At 32.7% G+C, this 18,537-nt stretch overlaps 3 protein-coding genes across 6 annotated transcripts; all 3 read right to left on the bottom strand.

Annotated features, from left to right (window-relative positions):
* Positions 1 to 4,045: 4,045 nt before the first annotated feature.
* Positions 4,046 to 8,343, bottom strand: LOC106762888. 3 transcript variants are annotated; one of them, XM_014647012.2, is made up of 10 exons: positions 8,200 to 8,343; positions 8,030 to 8,099; positions 7,791 to 7,858; positions 7,588 to 7,649; positions 6,847 to 6,928; positions 6,502 to 6,735; positions 5,469 to 5,597; positions 5,325 to 5,386; positions 5,084 to 5,197; positions 4,046 to 4,504 (listed from the first exon to the last, which is right to left on the bottom strand). In XM_014647012.2, the coding sequence occupies exons 1-10, from the start codon at positions 8,248 to 8,250 to the stop codon at positions 4,456 to 4,458; spliced, it is 921 nt and encodes a 306-aa protein (XP_014502498.1). In that variant the 5' UTR covers positions 8,251 to 8,343; the 3' UTR covers positions 4,046 to 4,455. The 3 variants fall into 3 exon arrangements, with proteins under 3 accessions (XP_014502498.1, XP_014502565.1, XP_014502644.1); XM_014647079.2 differs by having other exon boundaries at positions 4,046 to 4,540; positions 8,200 to 8,342; XM_014647158.2 differs by having other exon boundaries at positions 4,046 to 4,498; positions 8,200 to 8,342.
* Positions 8,344 to 10,397: 2,054 nt separating this feature from the next.
* Positions 10,398 to 14,657, bottom strand: LOC106773975 (eukaryotic translation initiation factor 3 subunit C). Of its 2 annotated transcripts, none has more exons than XM_014660752.2 (4): positions 14,491 to 14,657; positions 14,004 to 14,060; positions 12,121 to 13,914; positions 10,398 to 11,506 (listed from the first exon to the last, which is right to left on the bottom strand). In XM_014660752.2, the coding sequence occupies exons 2-4, from the start codon at positions 14,025 to 14,027 to the stop codon at positions 10,535 to 10,537; spliced, it is 2,790 nt and encodes a 929-aa protein (XP_014516238.1). In that variant the 5' UTR covers positions 14,028 to 14,060; positions 14,491 to 14,657; the 3' UTR covers positions 10,398 to 10,534. The 2 variants fall into 2 exon arrangements, with proteins under 2 accessions (XP_014516238.1, XP_022637940.1); XM_022782219.1 differs by lacking the exon at positions 14,491 to 14,657 and adding an exon at positions 14,176 to 14,466.
* A 2,002-nt stretch (positions 14,658 to 16,659) lies between these two features.
* Positions 16,660 to 18,062, bottom strand: LOC106764690 (peptidyl-prolyl cis-trans isomerase FKBP17-2, chloroplastic). The gene is made up of 3 exons (XM_014649028.2): positions 17,684 to 18,062; positions 17,314 to 17,358; positions 16,660 to 17,228 (listed from the first exon to the last, which is right to left on the bottom strand). The coding sequence occupies exons 1-3, from the start codon at positions 18,016 to 18,018 to the stop codon at positions 16,874 to 16,876; spliced, it is 735 nt and encodes a 244-aa protein (XP_014504514.1). The 5' UTR covers positions 18,019 to 18,062; the 3' UTR covers positions 16,660 to 16,873.
* Positions 18,063 to 18,537: the final 475 nt, after the last annotated feature.

Here is an 18,537-nt window from a genome sequence, read left to right as displayed (position 1 = left end):
AAAGTAAAACCAACTAGTTTTTGGACTAATAATTGAACTAATTGATATAGTTTATACATTTCATTCTTATTTATTTAGCTGTTCATAAATGTCTTATGTTCCTTTTACTATATTAATCTGTCTTGTAAACTCGATAAGAAAGAATTACTGAAGCAGATTCAGATAATTGAACAAAAATCCCATTCCGAAAGTACAACAAAAGTAGAAATAGATTCTGGTTTGTCTCGAAATGCGGGAGATGCGTGGGACCAACCTCTGGATCAATGTTTGTTGGTATCTTTTTTCTTTTGCCATCATCTTCTTCCTCTCCTTATAACCTAATGGGTGAGAATAGTTGCACTCCAATTATGTTCATTCCAATGTTCCTTTTCATTTTCATATTGTTTCTAATGCTCTCCTCTTTCACACTCGGATACTGCATGGCCTTGTATGTATGCATTCATAACTATTGTAGACAACTCTGTGTATCATTTCTAAATCACTTGTTTTTGTTGCTAACACTATAATCTTTGTATCATCTTATTGCAGAAAGTTATTGTTAAACTTTATAACAATTTATATATTCTAGTATCTAATTTACTATATTTTGTAATATCCATCACTGCTTCTTCTCCACTTCTTCTTCGACTTGTACAGCAATTCGGAAATCAAAATCTACGTGAAGTAACGTTTCATTTGCAGGTTAAGCTCCAGTCACAACAACCCTGAACATAACTTCACTAGGATTTTTGTGGTGGTGTTTCTTGTTAGTGTGCTTCTTCTTCGACTTCTATAGCAAAGTCATGGTTGCACCTCATGATGAGAGTGAGATCGAGAGAGAGAGAGAGAGAGAGAGAGAGAACGTCTTAGGGATTGACATGCGTTTCTTGATAATAGATACGGCATTTAGAGTCAGTGACTGAAGAGGAAAGAGAGAAGGAAACAGAGCATTGTGTTCAATCCATTTTCCATTATTAGGTTCCTGTAACTTATCTTCAATAAACCAAACCCATCAATACTAACGGCAATCTCACAGAGAAACATACCAAGCATTGGCTAAGGGGTCGGATGCCAGCTCAGCCATCCACTCCAACGTCGCCGTTCGGAGACTAAAACGGCTTCTGGTTAGGGATGTAGGGTAAGCACACTGCCCGCGGCGTAGCTTTGCGGAGTTACCCACCCACGCGAACCAACGACGAAAACGTGAAATAGTGATGGCGCTTTTTATCGCAGACTGTATGGCCAGGGCCGCCAAGCCGAGACCGGACCTCCGGCGAGGTGGAAAAAAAGGAAGAGGACGAAGAATAGAAGCGCCGCGAAAAGTGACGTTTAGTGGGTGAAGCTTCTATATATTATACAGTGTGAAAGTGATTAATGTGGAAAGACATATAAAAATTGAGAATATATATGATGGCGAAAAGATTTTTGGCAAAAATGTATTATTAATAAAAGAAAAAAAAATGTTGGTAAATTTGGTGACACTGTAAAATTCATGGACTGGTATAGGGTTTTGAGAATATTTAATTTTGTGGTCTTTTTAAAAGAAAGATTTTTATCATGGTTACTTTACTTAATTAGTAACTAACAATTTTGAGACTTGATTAATGTTTTAGAAGGCGTGCATCCAGCAGAGTTAGTGCTATAACCGCCTCGTTCAGCAATAACGGAGATGGAATACAGGTTTTCAGTAATTCATCAATAATTATTTATGCAGGCTGCAAATATTCTCTTACTTCTGGTATGTATTTCAAACTAATTCAAAAAAAAAAAAATATGCTGAAATGAACATTGATTGATTCATTGTTTATAGAAAAATATTATTTCACATTTATGCGATCTTATCTTTATTTACTTTTTACATTATCATGGTTAATATACTATTACGATACTAAATGATTTAAAAATGTGCCTTTAAAAAAATAAATTAGTAGCCTTTAATAATTGGTGAGAGTGGAGACAACAAACTAAGGAATAAAGAGTTCGCTTTGACTTTGTTGTGTGTTCAAAAGTTATTGGAAAATAGGTTTTCAAACATTGACAAAAGTCAAAGTTTTGAACTTTCCATTCTATTTTCTTCCCTTCAATCAATTTTTCTCTTCTTTAACTTTAAACTTCCAGAAAAAGCTTTTTTTTTTCTAACTAAAACTTTAATTCACTTAAAACTGTATCCTTCAACGTGAGTTTTTCTTCTTCAATAAATTCAATATGCAATAACTAAACGACTACGCATTTTATATGTTGCAGGAAGTGAAGCTATTATTAGAAATTGCTTTAATAACGAGGGCAACGGGGTCCAATATTTTCACAACACAAAAATCATAATTTTTGTTTAACATTTAAACAGGACCATGAAGTACAAGACAGAGTTTGAATGTTTTTGAAGCTCATCACTCCAAAAAGTGTTGAAATTTTTGTCGAAGGAGATAAAAAGAGAATGAGGTGATTTGCAATGGCACATACAATGTGTACCACTAAAACGCGGAGAGAGAAAAGCATAAAAAAGAAAAAGAAGACGGATGAAGATGTTTTTAATTCCTGCTACTTGTTATATTATTGTTCTCTGCAACCAACAATATAATAATTGTTTGTTTTCGTTTAAAATTTTAATTAATTTTGATTTGTCGTAAATATATGATAACAATAGCCAAACATATATTCAGGGTGAAGAGGAATAAAGATAGCACAAAAGAATGTGTAGCATTTCAACGTTAATAGCTAAAAATGACTAATATCTTACCACGTAACATAATGTATAGTGATAATAAATTTTACGCTTCACACAAAACATTTCTTATTATTATTATTATTATAACCTTTAAGTGTTATATAAAAAAGAAGAAAAGAATCAGAAAAGTAAGACTATGCCTTTGTACGTGTATTCCTTACATTAAACCTATTCTCAGGAAAGCCAGTACTTACAAGTCGATTACACTTTGAAAAACGGTTAGCATCATGCCCCGGTGCTTTTAATTGAACACGCAAAAGAGATATAGTTTTGCAAAATATTGAATTTTCTCAAAAAAATAATAATAAAATGCTGTATAAAAGAAATTAAAAATGCATTTTTTTTGAAAAAAATTGTCGACAAAGATTAGTTATCTCTTCTATCTATTGATCTTCTCGGTAGAAAATTAAGGTTTACGTAATTTGAAAAACAATTTTAATAATTTTTTATTTTTAGAATGAATTAGTCAAGTACTAACCTTAAAATCAGTAACACGTAATTTTTAACAATTATTTATTTGAGTATTGGTTTGAATTTTTAATTTAATTTTTTTATATTATATATATACAAAAAAAAAAGATGAAGGTGAATAAGTAAACATGTGGGGTGCACGTAGTAAAATCTGAAAACTAAGTGTGGTAAGTGGTGCAAAGGCAAGAAAGCCCCAAAAGAGAATAAACACGCGGGAATGTTAGTAAAACGTGTGGTGCATCAATGTGAGTTTTGTACGGCGTGAGACATATTATTTATGTAATATAAATAAACATTTTTTGATACATGAGTTGCATTTTAATTGAAGTTTATAATAAATAAACATTTTTTTATAATAATTTGTAGTGGACATGATTAGAGCATGAATACACACTACGGCATCATCTGATCTCTGTAACACCTTTGGTATGAGAAAAAGATTGGTTGAGGTTGTTTAGCTATCTTGAAAATGTGTAAGACAACCAGTAACAAATCACAATAGAAGATGGAAAGTAGGAACTAGAGCATACGATCAGAAACAAATTAATAGAATATTTAATTTTTGGTCTGATTGCGATTCCAATTGTTTCGGAAAACAGTTCTATCAAATACAACACTAGTCCTATTTCAGCCTTCTTAATGAAAGATACGATAAAAAGTTTTGACAGTCCAATTCACGTTGCAAAAGAATAGGCACATTAATGATAGTTTTTGTGACTGTGTTTGTTTACCACTAGCACGAGACACGCACACACCGATCACTATCTCTTTGTGTGCTCTCTGCAAGCACCACACACGAACAACCAACACAACTTTGGATGCCCAATGACAGATGACATTCTCAAGAATTCACCAGACAAAAGCGTTCTCTTAGTTTTATAACAACATTGTATTAAAAAAATAATTCTGCTAAATACAACAATATTCGGGTGAGTCGATAAAACATTTGTGTTCAAGTATTCAATACCTGAAACGGTTGGCAAGTTACAGGTTCATAAGGAGAATTGAAATAAAAATAATAAGATGAGAAACAGAATTGATGGTCCATTGGTATCTGCACTAGCCATGATACTTGAAAACAAACATATAGTACATGAAGCTGAACTATATATATCTAAGACAAACAAGCAATACTTGCATACAGACTTATAGTACATGAATGTGAACTATATATATATCTAAGACAAACGAGCAATACTTGCATCATAACCATGGACGATGCCAGCTGCAACTTGAGCCTGACGTCTGAAAGGAATCAAACAAATTCAAAGAACCAAGTCCTAGTCGATTTTCAGATCATCACTGCTTTTCCCACTGCTTCCTCTACACCTTGAGCAGACAGTAAATAGTTAAATATCATCTCACCTACAATTAAGAGACGCAATAAGGAATTTTAAGGCAGTTCCATATCATTCAGAGAGAACATCTGACCTTCCTAAACAATGGCATATTGTATTTTGGACATATGTTGATAATATATATATATATATATATATATATATGTATATATATATATATATATGTATATATATATATATATATATATATATATGTATGTATGTATAGACACACACTCACAAACACACCACAACTCTGAATCCCGTTCATAATTTAGATGACTTATCTTTCCAACATAGTCACCTTATTCTTGATGAATTAATTTATGCCTACAATATAATCTAGGGCATATGTTGTTCTAATCCACAGAGCAATCTTGAATCATGAAATTCAAGGTGCAAATCTGGAGTTACTCTTTTTCTTCTTTCCCAAAAATGATACTCTATAAATCATTAAACAATTTGAGTATTAATTCATGATATAAAATACTCAGGCTGGTGAAATCCAAAATGGTAGAGTACAAAAAATACACAAATACATTATGCAAGTGGAATTAAAAAGGCGTCTCACCAGTTCTCTTCTTGTGGAAGATTACGACTGTAAAATGGAAACTCCAAGAGAAGGGCTGTTTTGAACCATGCCGGCAAGTTCCCATAGACTGATGGTGGCAATGGGATTAAAGGGCTGAAAATGATTTAGCTTGGTCACTTTTTTCTAAACGACAAAACAACATAGCATCATCCCATTGGGTAGAAAGATATTTTGTCCTTACTAAAACAGAAAATAAATAATAAAATGGAGGTAAACTAACCTTGTTCTTGTTTTGTATATCCTATATCCATCTACATTACCAAACTTCTTATCTGCCGAATCCTGTCTCCATCATGCAATTCATCATCAGGAAAGCCATGAAGTTATAGCATAATTTTGATCAAATAATAGGTAAGAAGCAAACCTCAAGCAGCGGAATGCCACTGACAAAAAGAAGCAACAATGTGAGAAAAATCGGTCCAATGATTACCAGCCATTCAGCACCCTCCAGTACAGGTGTAGATGCCACAAATATCCCCCACCAAAGCAATATCTAAGTTAAGCATTCATGACCCATCAAGGTTTTACGTTAGTTTTCTAATAAAATAAGAAATATTGTCAAAACATTGAAACCCCTATAAATACCAAAATCAACCAGTAGCCAAGCAGCAAAAGGGAGAAAATTATCACTTTAGTTTATCTTAAATAGAAGAGGTAGGAATGTAAAAGATAGTCTATTCTGGCATATCTCAGCAACCCTATGCACATTTTCACGGAAATAGCTATACTATATCCCAAGTCACAATTTATCATTGGTTGAAATTTATTTGAAATCATAAAATTTTGTAGGTCTCATTTCTAATTTAATAAGCTCTACTTTTGAGTTTGTAGTTTCCAACAAATTTTGACCAATAGTATGTTTAAGAAAATTTGTTGCTAGCATTCTCTGTATAATAAAAAACGTTATACATATATTGAAATAAAATATGCATGATATGATGATACACATATATTGATATTATTTATTTCAAAATGTAATTTAATTTAAAACTTATATTTATTTTATCCTACAATTCAATTATATATAATGTTAAAATTGACATATTATTGGATCAGTTTCAAACTCATAGATTGCTCTTTCAAATTTTGTGTCCAATAAGGACAAAGACAAACTTGTCCTAAGCATACCCCTAACTGCTGCAGCTGCACTAATAGTGTGTTAGGGTAAATAATTTAATTTGACAATTAATCGATAATTTTATCAAATGAGAGCTCACATATTATATCATAAGCTAGACTTGAACCTTACTCAAAAAGTTGAAAAAGAAAAACCTATTTCAAAAAGCTAAAAGAGATTATTAGAATAATCCTAGCTGAATTCAAAAATTCTGTACATTCTTCCATATACAACCTGCAATACCAAAATATTTTCGTTTGAAAGCAATACTAGCACTTACCTCACCAAAATAGTTAGGATGACGAGAATATTTCCAGACTCCAACATTACACCACTTCCCTCTATTTTGTGATGATCTTTTGAAATTCAGCTTTTGTTGATCTGCTGTACCTTCCACAATAAAACCGACAGCCCACAAGATCCAACCTATTATATCCACAACATGTAGAAAGGGATTTCTGTCGCTTGCATTAACCAATGTAACCGGTAAACTCACAGTCCACACCCAGACAGCCTGTAAAAAATCAAAGTAAAATGTCCATTACAAGACATCAAAAGAGAAGGTTTCCTGAAAAAACATCAGCATGCTAAATCTTAAAACAAAAATTATATAAATCTAAGAAACCTGAAATATCCAAAATATGGCCAGTCTACCCAAATTATTGCGCATTTCATCAAACCGTCGGTCTTCTCCCCACTGCAAAATTCTGACAAACATTCAGAAATTAGATCAACTATGGGACATGCATAAAGACACTTAGAATAGTCCTGACATTAAGCTGCATCCTACTGTTGAAGGCAATATAGCTTGAGGATGAAGATTTAGAAGAAATGATGCGTTTAACAGAAAATTGAATAAATAACCTTTTTAAAAATTATGGTGCCTTGCCATGATACTTTCTTTAATCACAAATTGGTCAGTGAACAACTATGCCAGGTATACGCTAAACAATGCAGTATAATATAAAAGAGCTCGAATTAAAAGGGAATTTTACAAAAATAAACATCAGCGATACAATATGTTAGTCATATCATACGTTCACGTTCTGGCAAAGTAAAGAGAAAATAACCCATTCAATTCAAGCATATAAAGTTGAAGATGAAATGAAACATTCATGTTCTGGCAAAGTAAAAGGTAGTAGATAAAAGAAAAAGAATTTCGAATGAAAGTGGTCCAAATGGTAAAAGATACATGGAATAAACCACGTATAATTCAATAAAGTTATACTACTCAATACTCTGTAGAAGTACTACAACGGTACCACCATAAAGTTATCAAGGTGCACGATTTACTTTAATTGCAAGAAAAGAACACAAGACATCATTCCGTCATATTACATAGACATAGACATATACATATACATACCTGAATAACAGGAAAAACGCCAGGCGAATTCCCCATATCCCAACAAACAAAGTCAGGATTATCTGAAAAGAGCGATTTTATTCAACATCGATCGGAACCCAGGTATGAGAATAAAAACTGTTTTGTAATCGTCAACTATAATTTGCTTTTATCCTGATAATTCAAAATACACAAAAAAAAAGAAGAAGGATGTGACAAATTACCTGCCGAAAATACCAGGAGCCTTTGATCACCAGGGTCAATACAGCAATTATAATGAAATTCGTGCTTCCTTCAAAGAGAAATTGATGGCAGAAAGATTTCAACAATCACTCCGTTTTATTCATTAACAGAACAATAAAATATACCAGCTACTTCTCTGTTTATTACCAGAACAGAATATAATAGTAGTTACTTTTTGAAGTCAAAGAAAGGGTCAAAATGCAGTAAAGAATAGCGATACCAGCAAAATCAGTGACTTTGTCGAATTTGAGGAGCGCAGTGATGACGAAAAACAGAAACTGATAGCCAATCTGAAAAATTAAACAAAGATAAGTAAATGTCTGAGAAGAACAGAAATAGAAAATATATGAGATTGAGAAAAAAGAGAGAGAAGAAATTAAAAATGCTTACAGTGACAAGTGCGGTGAACGCTAAGAAATGAGAGTCGATGATAGTAGCCATTTTCTTTGGTTCTTCTAGGGAACCAAGAAGAAGAAGAAGAAGAAACGTGAAAGAGGTTGAAATTTAAAGACCGCGTGTTGTAGTGTGTGGTGTGGATGAATATATAACCAATGGTTTTATGGGTGAATGAGAATTGCGAGGAAGCAAAGTTTGTATATTTATTATTTAGATATTTTTATTTTAATTGTTTATCTTATTAAAATATAAAGTATAATTATCGTTTAATTTTAAAAAAAAAAAAACTTTTATATTTTTAACTTAATCTTTATCATTTAATTTTGTTTTAATACATAAGATAGTGAACATGTCATTCAACGAAAAATTTAATTGATAGAAACTTGATTAAAAAATATAAACAAAAATTAATAAAACATAATTCAAAATATACAAATTTACAATGAGTTAAAATCCAATTCAACATATAAATAATAAGAAGAAGACATTTATTATGTTAATGAATATTTCATTATTATTCATGTATAATTACAAATATATATTGAAAAAGTTTATGCTTGAATTTTATTTGTTTTTCATATCACCAATCCCATAGGATTTGTCCACAGCCAGCCACCACAATCAATAAATTTTGTATGTGAAGAGACTAATAAATAAAGACTGCTTGAATAGTTTTCTTATTTATGTAATATAGTGTATTTTTAAAAAAAAATTAAATTCTATATGTAGTTGTAAATCTTCCAATTTAGTTTTTGTTGATGTATTTTGGCGGGAGAAAAGTCATTGGTACAATAACATTACATAAAAGTATAAACTAATAAAGGAACATATTTCTTTAAAGTCAATGTTTATGACTACAACTAAAAATGAATAAATAAGCCTTGTTCATGTGAAAAGTTTGGTTGAGTCTTCTTTGGCGGATATTAGGAGAATTTTGTGACAATTTATTTTTGTAGTGGTCTTGGTTTTGAATAAGGGCGGGTCTTATTTTTTTTATATTTATATAAATTAATATATAATTTTTTTTTAATTTTAAATATATTTTATATTTTGACATTTCTAATTTTTTTGTATATCTATATATAGAAGGATTTTAACACCTCTAGGATATTTGTCGAAAATTTGTCTGTGAAGGTGTTTCCAATGTTTAATAAAATCAATTAACATATAGTTAAAATTGAATAGAAAAGATTTAATGTTATGCATTTAGTCTAGATTGCTAATTTACTGTTATAGATTTAAAATAATATTCATTTTTTATACATTAAGTGATAGATTTAGTACAAATGATATAAAACTTATTTTTACATTTGTATTATGAACAAAATATGTTACTTTTACTATAACTTTATTTATTTACTTACTTGAATTAATTTAGATAAACTTGTTATCACTTATTTAATTAGTTCAAAAAATACTTATTAACTTAAAATCTTAAATTAATTTTTGTAAAAATTATCATATTTTCTTTTAACTATATTGATACAGAAGTTATGACGGTGACAAAAAATAATCAAAATTTTAACCTAATTGACCTTTAAGTTGAATTAGTAATAACATAAAAAAAAAAAAAAAACTCAACCCAATCAAATATTTTTTTGATGAATTGGATAATAGATTTGCCTAAATCCTATCTAATCCAACCCCTAATTTCTTCTTTTTCTATCTTAATAAATCTTGTATAATGTAAATTTATGGGTTGAAAAGAATATTTACATAAAAAAACACGTGGTGCATGTGTTTTTTTGTTTGATAAAATAAATTATTTTAATTTTAAAAAGTAATTAAGTTTAAACAAAGATTAAACTTAATATAATGAACATAAAAAGTAAAATGGGTAAAATTAGTAAGGTCATATTTTACTTTGAAAAAGTAATTATTTAAAAGGTAAAATGAAATAAAAAATATGTACACCCAGTATAGATAATAAGTTGATGAAACAAATATTAAGTAAATACGTAATCAATCATGTTATTGACCAATATGGACAATAAGATAGTCCCATAATTGATTTTACACCTACATAAATATTTATTGATCAATATGGACAATAAGATAATCCCACAAGTTAGAAAACATCTTTTAACACTGTTCTCAACAAATGAAATTATGTATGTATATATTAATTAATACTTTCATGTTAAAAATAGTAATTGTAAAAAACCTTATTACAAAATTGAATGGAGAAGGGCTAAAACTATAAAAAACATTGCAATGGAAATTTAGATAAAATCAGTAACCAAATAGAATGCTACAAAAAAGAAAAGCAGAATGCTATAGAGCCCTAGTCAAATTATCAAAACTGATACGAAGAAAATCTAAAACTTGTTCAAGCACGAGCTGCCCCCTTGAGGCTAACCATGCGAGTAGACACATCGCCATGGGATCCCCTTAGTCCTGAACTCCTTTGCGCAGGCCTCCCTGAACCTCCATATGAAGCACCTGTTCCTCGTCCCCTTGAATAGCCACTCCCAGCTGCTTGGCCTAATGCCATTGGTCTTCCACCACCACCACCATATCCAGCACGCCCACTGCCTGATCTTGGCTGAGAAAGGGACAGGTCTTGCCATCTACCACCTGAAGATGTTGTTCCACTACCAGCTGCGGCGGCGGCATAGTCCTGGCCATCTCTCCGCCTTAGAGGCAGATCTAGTCCACTACCACCTATCCTTGCTTCTGTTGCTTTTTCATTATTCTCCGCAAGAATAGATAACTTCTCGGTCAACTGGAATGCCAATGCCTGCAGCCTAGAGTGTTCGACATCTTGGAAAAGAATGCATTCGGTTGGCTGGTCCCAGCTTGCATAAAGCTCCTCATTGATCATCATCCTACTGACAATGCTGTGAGTACGAGAAACAGAGAGATCAAAAAATTTTGTGAGCTGATCTATGCACAATGATTCATAAGACGAAGAGAAGGTAAAGAGGTATGTCCTCAATGCCTCCTCCTTGATTTTGTCCTTCAGCATTTCAAGCACACTGTCTCGATTTTTCACAAATTTCCATACATCAAGAGTCACAATAATGTCATACGCCTTCTGGAAGTCTCCCTTGCGAAGAACCCTTGTAGCAGCCATAACATGGTCTCTCACATTTTCCGGTGGACCAGTAAATGTTTGTTTCTCGCTTACTTCAAGCAAGCGACGGAAAGTTTTACTAATGACCTTCCGTTTGGCATCATGAACATTGGCTGCCAAGTTGGGAACTTCCAGCAACATAGCAGATACAAGATGTACGGCCTCCAGTAGCTCAAGATTGATGTGCATATGATATGGCATCTGTCGTCTCCTTTCCAACCTTTCCTGAAAGATAATTGAGAAGAGTTATCAGCAACATTAAAATGTAATTTATCCAATTCTAGAACAAATAATTGATTTAAAATGCATTAAAATACTGTTGTCGAATCACAAGATGTAACGTTAGTGTCTATTAGGAAGCAACCTGATAATTGCAGAACCAACAAAAAAACAAGAAAGCCAGATCAGCCCTCTCTTGGCTATACATTATTACTTCAATTTCTTTCAGTTCTTTGGCTATAAATTCTCCCCATGATGTCATTTTTCAAATAAAAAGGTTTACCTCTTCAGTATTAATTGACATGGCATATCTAAGCAGTTAAATATATTCATATAATTTTCTGATTAATTGCAATGCATCGATTAACAAAGCACACAGTTTCACTAAACAAATTAAGTTTAACACGTAATGCCTGAGGAGGATCTAGGTATTTTAAGATATAATTTTTGAAAACATCATGATAAGAAAAATAGCATAATCATACATGTATACATAAGCATATCTTACAAATACTCCTTCAGTAACTTAGTAATAACAATAAATGCATTGAACCCATAACAAAGACAGGCACCTAATAAGCTTCCACACTATCAATCAATTGAAAAGAGGAGGTCAATACCTGCTCTGGAGTCTTCTCGTGATAACGACTTTGTGACACACCTTGTGCCAGCAACTCCTTCACCCTTCCACCAGAGTAGAGTTCAGACAGACAGCCATGTGCTTCAGAAATCAGTCCAACCCGAAAAGCACATAAACCTAACTGTGACATAGCCCTGTTAAAAAGTATCTGCGTTGAAATGTCTAAATGCTGAACACTATCTTGCAAATGGCTCATAAGCAGGAGATCACGGGCAACTGAGAATTCATCAAGAAGTGCATGCTGATATATATCACAGAGCATTGCTCGTGCTTTAGTTCGCTCATCTCCATATTTGTATATCAAAGATACCAATAGATCCATCAAGGTCCTGTTATACTCAGGGAAGGTGGGTTTTCGTGCCACAACCTCTGGGGTAGCAACAAATGCAGTTGGAACTCTTGGTTCAAATTCTTTAGACTCCTCACTTCCCTCCCCTCCGTTCTCCCCAGCTTCTGTCAACTCAGTCAATTTTCTCATGGCATCATAGACCTCCTGTGGCTTGTAGTAAATGAGCTCAACCCTCCTCAAAGCCACCTTAGACGCGGCTTTGAAATTTCCAACTCTTTCAAGATATTCCTGGACATTCTGAGCAAGAACCAGAAACGTGGGTTCATCCCTAAGTCTCTCCACATAGTCACGTGTATGAGGATCTATGCATTGCAAGCTCTTGAAAAACTCAACATCAATTCTTTCTAAGAAAGCAACTAAGTTACCCCAAACCCGAATTGTTCCATTATAGTCAGTACCTTTCTGAGTTTCATTCTCATCTGGTTCCACAGAATCATCGACCACTATGTTTGGGTANTGGACTAAAATATCAAGAATGATCAGCATGTTCTGCACACATTTTTTCCATACATTTATTGGCATGTATCCATTCAGACCTGGATTAACATCGAACTGAGCAGAAACCACACTGAACAGAATTTCCAGCTTCTNTGCANGTGTCTTAGCAACTTTTGTTAGGAAAGTGAGNTGCTCAACCTGTTCAAANCTCCCAGTTCCCTTCCTTCCTCTAGCAGACACAACCTCTTTAAACTTCTTGTTAACAGCGTCCCATGTGATCTCACTAGGGTTTTTCATGAACTGTCTATCTAAAAGTCTGTCCTTCTTGCTAAGCTTTTGGTCCCAAGGACCTTCATCTGGCTTCTCATCGTCATATTGAGAAGCTTCAGAATCCGATTTGGCTTCTGGTTTTCGAAGCTGCTCTGGCTCAATAATCTCATCATCACTTTCATAATCTTCCTCACTCTCCTCTTCCTCTTTCTCCTCCTCACTCTCAGGGTTCTCCCTGCACTTATTAATCAACTCCTCGTACTGCTTGTTATTTTTCTTTAGCTTCTGCTTCATTGAGTTCAAGGCTTTAGCATTGCTACTACTCATTTTCTTCTTGGCATCCTTATTAGCCAAAGCCTGAGCCAAGAAATCTTCCAACATCACAAGTGCCTTGATGTAAAGGTTGGGGACCTTCACCGACTCAGTGATGCGCATGACTTTCTCAAGCTGTTTGTTAATCTTGTCAAAATTCTCTAGCAAGCTCACCCAGTCGTTGATCTTCATGGCATTCTTCATCTGGTCGACAGTGGAAACCATCTCCTCGAAACGCTTGTCTTTTGCCGACCTGACAACACGTTTTTGGCCATCGGAGTCATCACTGTCACTTGCATTGTCCTGCAGGTACCTGCTTGTCACTGCTTGATTGGCAGAATCCCCAACCGCCGTTTCGACCTCCTCATCATAATCGCTCTCCTCCTCCTCGGAATCACTTCCACCCTGCCATTCAGTAAATAAAACACGTTTTCATATCGCATACTTTCCACAACTCAATGAATCAAAAACATAATTAAGAATGTCCTAAGAACCTGGGTCCAGAATCTCGAAGCCATCCTTCGTCAAAAGTCGCGAGTAGCGTCAAGAATCTACAAATGAACATAATATCAAACTGTGGCTGTATGGCGAAAGCATAAAATCAGATAAAAAAAAAACATATTTTTTCAAAACAATAGTCTCACAAAAAAGTATGAAAAACCCTACCCTATTGAGGCTTCTTCCAAATTTACGGAAAAGAAAAGCACAGGGACGATCGGTTATTCAACAACATTGCACATGACTCAATATTCAACATTAAAATTGTCAATTAAGCGCAACAAAATTCTCAACCAAAACAAACCAACTATGAGAAAAACCCACAACGTTGGGTGATACAATGACACCCAAATAGACGCCTTTGTTTCACTCGAGCACAAAAGGAAACGAAAGAAATCGAAAAATGGAACAGAGAAAACGAAACACGCATACATAAACAGATAAATGCGGACGGAGGAAAGAAGATCAAAATGGCGTGCCTACCGATTTGCAATACGAAGGAAGATATTAGGGAGAAGACAGAGAATGAATGAGATTTGGAATGTGATGAGTGAATTAAGGTTGGTGAAGAAGAATTAGGGGTTTTGTATACTAAACTGGCCTCGGCCTAAGTGCTCTGTAACGTGTTATGTTGTGAGTGTTAAGGAAATAGGGTTATTAGAGGGCACTAGAGAAGAAAACGGAGAAAGCAAAAGTTTAAAAATAAAAACTAAAAAATAAATAAATATATATATATATATATATATATATATATAAAGAAAAATGGGAAAACAATAATTATAATCTTCACTTGATTTTGTAAAAATAAATAGATATAATGCAGATATAGATAAAAACTTTTACTAATTCAACTAAAGACAGAGATTGATATGATTTTAAAATAATTATGATATAGAGAAAAAATAGCACATGAATTCATTTTTAATATGTTGATGATGTAAAGTTTTCAAAATTTAGAATAAATTTAGAAAGCTTAGGAATATGGTCATGTGCTATTAAATTATAATACAAAAAAAAAACGTTTTCTATTATTAGTATATGTCATTTTTGAAATAATAAATAAAATATTTCAAATAATACTTTTATATTGCAACTTTTTAAAAATGATTTAGATAAAAAAATAATTTTTTTGGTATATTATTTTCTCTAAACGTAAAATTACGAATTGTTTTTCAATTTTTGTTATAAAAAACTCAAAATAAAAAAAATATCCCTTCCATTGATTTTTTTTTTTCTTCATTCTACAGTTTTTTTAAGGGGTGTTGCTCCCTTACCTCCTCAAGTGGATCCTGTATCTTCGCACTATTTTAATTTATTTCAAAAATATTCTATACTTTCCTATTATTATTTTTATTCCAAAAATACCTTACACCTCCCCACCATCCTTAATCATCTTTCTCTTTCTCTGAGCATTTCCATTACTCAAATTTGAACTTGTGATATATTTTCTTAAATATGTTTGATTTCAATATTATTTTCACTGTTGAATATATTTTTTTCTTTTCAAATTACTTAATAAATAGTAAAATTTTGTTCTAAATTTTTAGAAAAATATTTATATATATGTATGTGTTTCTTTTACATATAATATCTATAATTTTTTACATTATATTATGTTTTAATGTTTGACTCAAATAATTTGAATAAAATATTTAATTTATTAGATAAATAATATAAAAATATTATTAAATACTTAAAATATAAAAAAAAAAAATTTTAAAATATTTAGAATTTATTTAGTTCTTTCGTCATTATAAATTAGTATATAATAATAATAATATATCATTATTTATTATTAATATTATTATGTTTATTATTTTGTATTTGCATCTAACTTTTAATTTTATAAAATAGAAATGGTAGAAGTACGAATATTGAAGTTTCCTCTTAATTTTATATTTTGTAATATATCATAAATTCAAATCTGAACGGTGTAAATGCTCCATAGAGAGAGAGAAAGAGAAAGATGGTTAAGGATAGTGGAAAAGTGTAGGATATTTTTGGAATAAAACAAAATAGTGGAGAGGTGTAAAATATTTTTGAAATAAATTAAAATAGTGGGGAGGTGCACGATCTACTTGCGGAGGTGGAGGAAGCAATACCCTTTTTTAAGTAATGGTAGAAAATTAGTTTAATCAAAAAAGTTATTTCTAAAATTAAGCCCATTAACGTTTGGGTGGCTACTTTATTTTGCAGGGGATGAAATGTTTTCGATAATCCATGCTTTATATAAAAATCATTGAAAAATATGGTTCATTTTCGCTATTCATTCTAGAAATTTGCAAAGAAATAATGTGCCTATAAAATCGTATTTTCAAAAATTGCTGTGAGGTACTTCTTTTCAATTGTTTGGAATAAAACCACATTCAAATACATATCTCAGATCAATCATTCCTTGAGATTTAGGTTAAAAGTAATAATATACTGTTTGTTAAATGAGTCAGTGTAAGGATCCAATAGTACAAAGCATTCTAACTCATTCAAATCCCTCACAAGATTCTGGTTTATCCGTTTTAGCTGTCCCCTTACTGATAAATGAAAACTGATATCTTTTGATTCTTCATTACAGCTGCCAATGCTATTGATTAACTTCTTCTAAATAATGTTAATAGCAAAAACTAGAATTTAGCATATGCAGAGTGATAAGAAGTGTGGTACAAGTTGAATATTACTGCTAACAGTTGATATTATTGTAGTTAGACAAACTTGTTGACTGTTGAAAAGTATATTACCTTTCAATCCCATTGAAAAGAATGAGAGAAAAAATGGATAATCTTATATGATACAAGCTGAGCAACCTGCATTATTGGTTTAAGGAATTATGAACAATGGTAGAACTTACTAGAGGAAAATTTGCATTTAATCATTAAGCAGGAGCAATGGAGACTTTGTCAACCTCTACAATGTACTCAAGGGTTGCAAATGGAGGAATTTGCACACCAGTGCCTAAGTCAGCACCATTCTCTCCAAACCCCAACTGAGGAGGTACTATTACCTTCCTTTTGCCTCCAGCCTTCATAGTTTTTAGCACATATTCTATCCCTTCACACACTCCCTTACTATATGGCCTTGATCCCATCACTAGAGCCAATGGTCTCTTCTCCCCTTCAAATGTGTTCACAAACACTTCTCCATTGTCTTCAACTTTTCCCATGATATCAATCACAACCAGATCACCAGGTCTTGGTGAAGCACCACCACCAACTTTCAGTTCATAGTACCTGTAATTCAACACATCAGAAAATAAGGCCTATAACTGTATAAAATTACCACCTACCGTACAATAGAGTGTGAAAGATAGTGAACCTTATGCCATTAGGAAGTAGCACCTCTTCCACCTTCTCAACATTCCTATGCAAGACAAGAAGCTCATCAGTCATCACTAAAGAACCAACTAATATATATAAGCTTTGCTGCATAATTTTGGTGAATGTAAGAGAAGAGGGTTAATGTTGAAAAGTCATCTTGATTGCAATGAGTTCTAACCTGCCTTAAAAAGGTCTACTTGTAGAAGGGCTGGCCAAAAAGACTAAGTGAAACTAAAGTAGTGATTAAGGATATGACAAATGTAATTCTTGTAAGACTCGGACACTTTTTACATTACAGTACAAACCAAATCCTAAGATCTGTAAATTTAACACATTCATATTTTTCTATAGAAACTAGGAACACGGACCTTGTATTTGCCTCTTGCTGAGACACCTCAAGGCGAGTCTTGATTTGTTCTGAGATGACGCCAAATGCAAGAAAACCAACCCATGCAAGACCTGCTCCTAGCCCAAACCTTCTGGTCAAGGAAGTGGCTATCCAATCTGTGGATTCAACCTTAGTGGATGAAGTGACTGGTTTGATGGGCTTCTGTTGCTTAGCTTCATTGGACACCGGGGGCTGAGATTGTGGTGGAGGAATTGGTGGAGGAGTTGGTGGTGGAGTTCCTGTTGATGAAGAAATGTGATGAGTTCTTGGAAGGGGAAGGGAGAAAATTGGTGGGGAACCAAAGAAAGTAGCCATGTTGAGGATGAAGGAAAGTTGGTTTAGATAGAAAAGGTAAAAAGAAATATCTCACAAGGTCCAGTTAGGAGATTGTGGTCCCCACCTTATCCCTCTCAGGATCCATCTTAGCCTTTAGTTGCACAGATCACAGATGATAACATAAACTATAAAACCTTAGCTGTTACGTATAGATTATGCAGAACTGATTCTCTGCTTTTACAGTAAAACAAAAATAACACGTTTCTTTCTTTCTTTCTTTCTGTCTTAAAGGGGAAAAGGGAAAAGTTTCCCTGCCAATGCCAACTATATCTACATCATGGCTCTCAATCTTCCCAATCTATTATATATCTTAACCTACCCTGCAGAAAATTTAAAGAGAACAATATTTATTTGTGGAATATGAAGCATTGTAATTGTTGCCTAATATGTCAATAGTCTTTTAAAATCTGAGGTAAATTTCTTTTGATCCTCAAATTTGAAATTAATCTTTTCAATCTTTTAAAATGAAAATACTTATTTTAATATTTTTATTCTAAA

This window comes from Vigna radiata, chromosome 1 (assembly GCF_000741045.1).
Source record: "Vigna radiata var. radiata cultivar VC1973A chromosome 1, Vradiata_ver6, whole genome shotgun sequence".
Classification (NCBI taxonomy): Eukaryota; Viridiplantae; Streptophyta; class Magnoliopsida; order Fabales; family Fabaceae; genus Vigna; species Vigna radiata.
The sequence above is the reverse complement of the archived record's forward strand: the minus strand, read 5'-3'. Positions and strand labels throughout refer to the sequence as shown.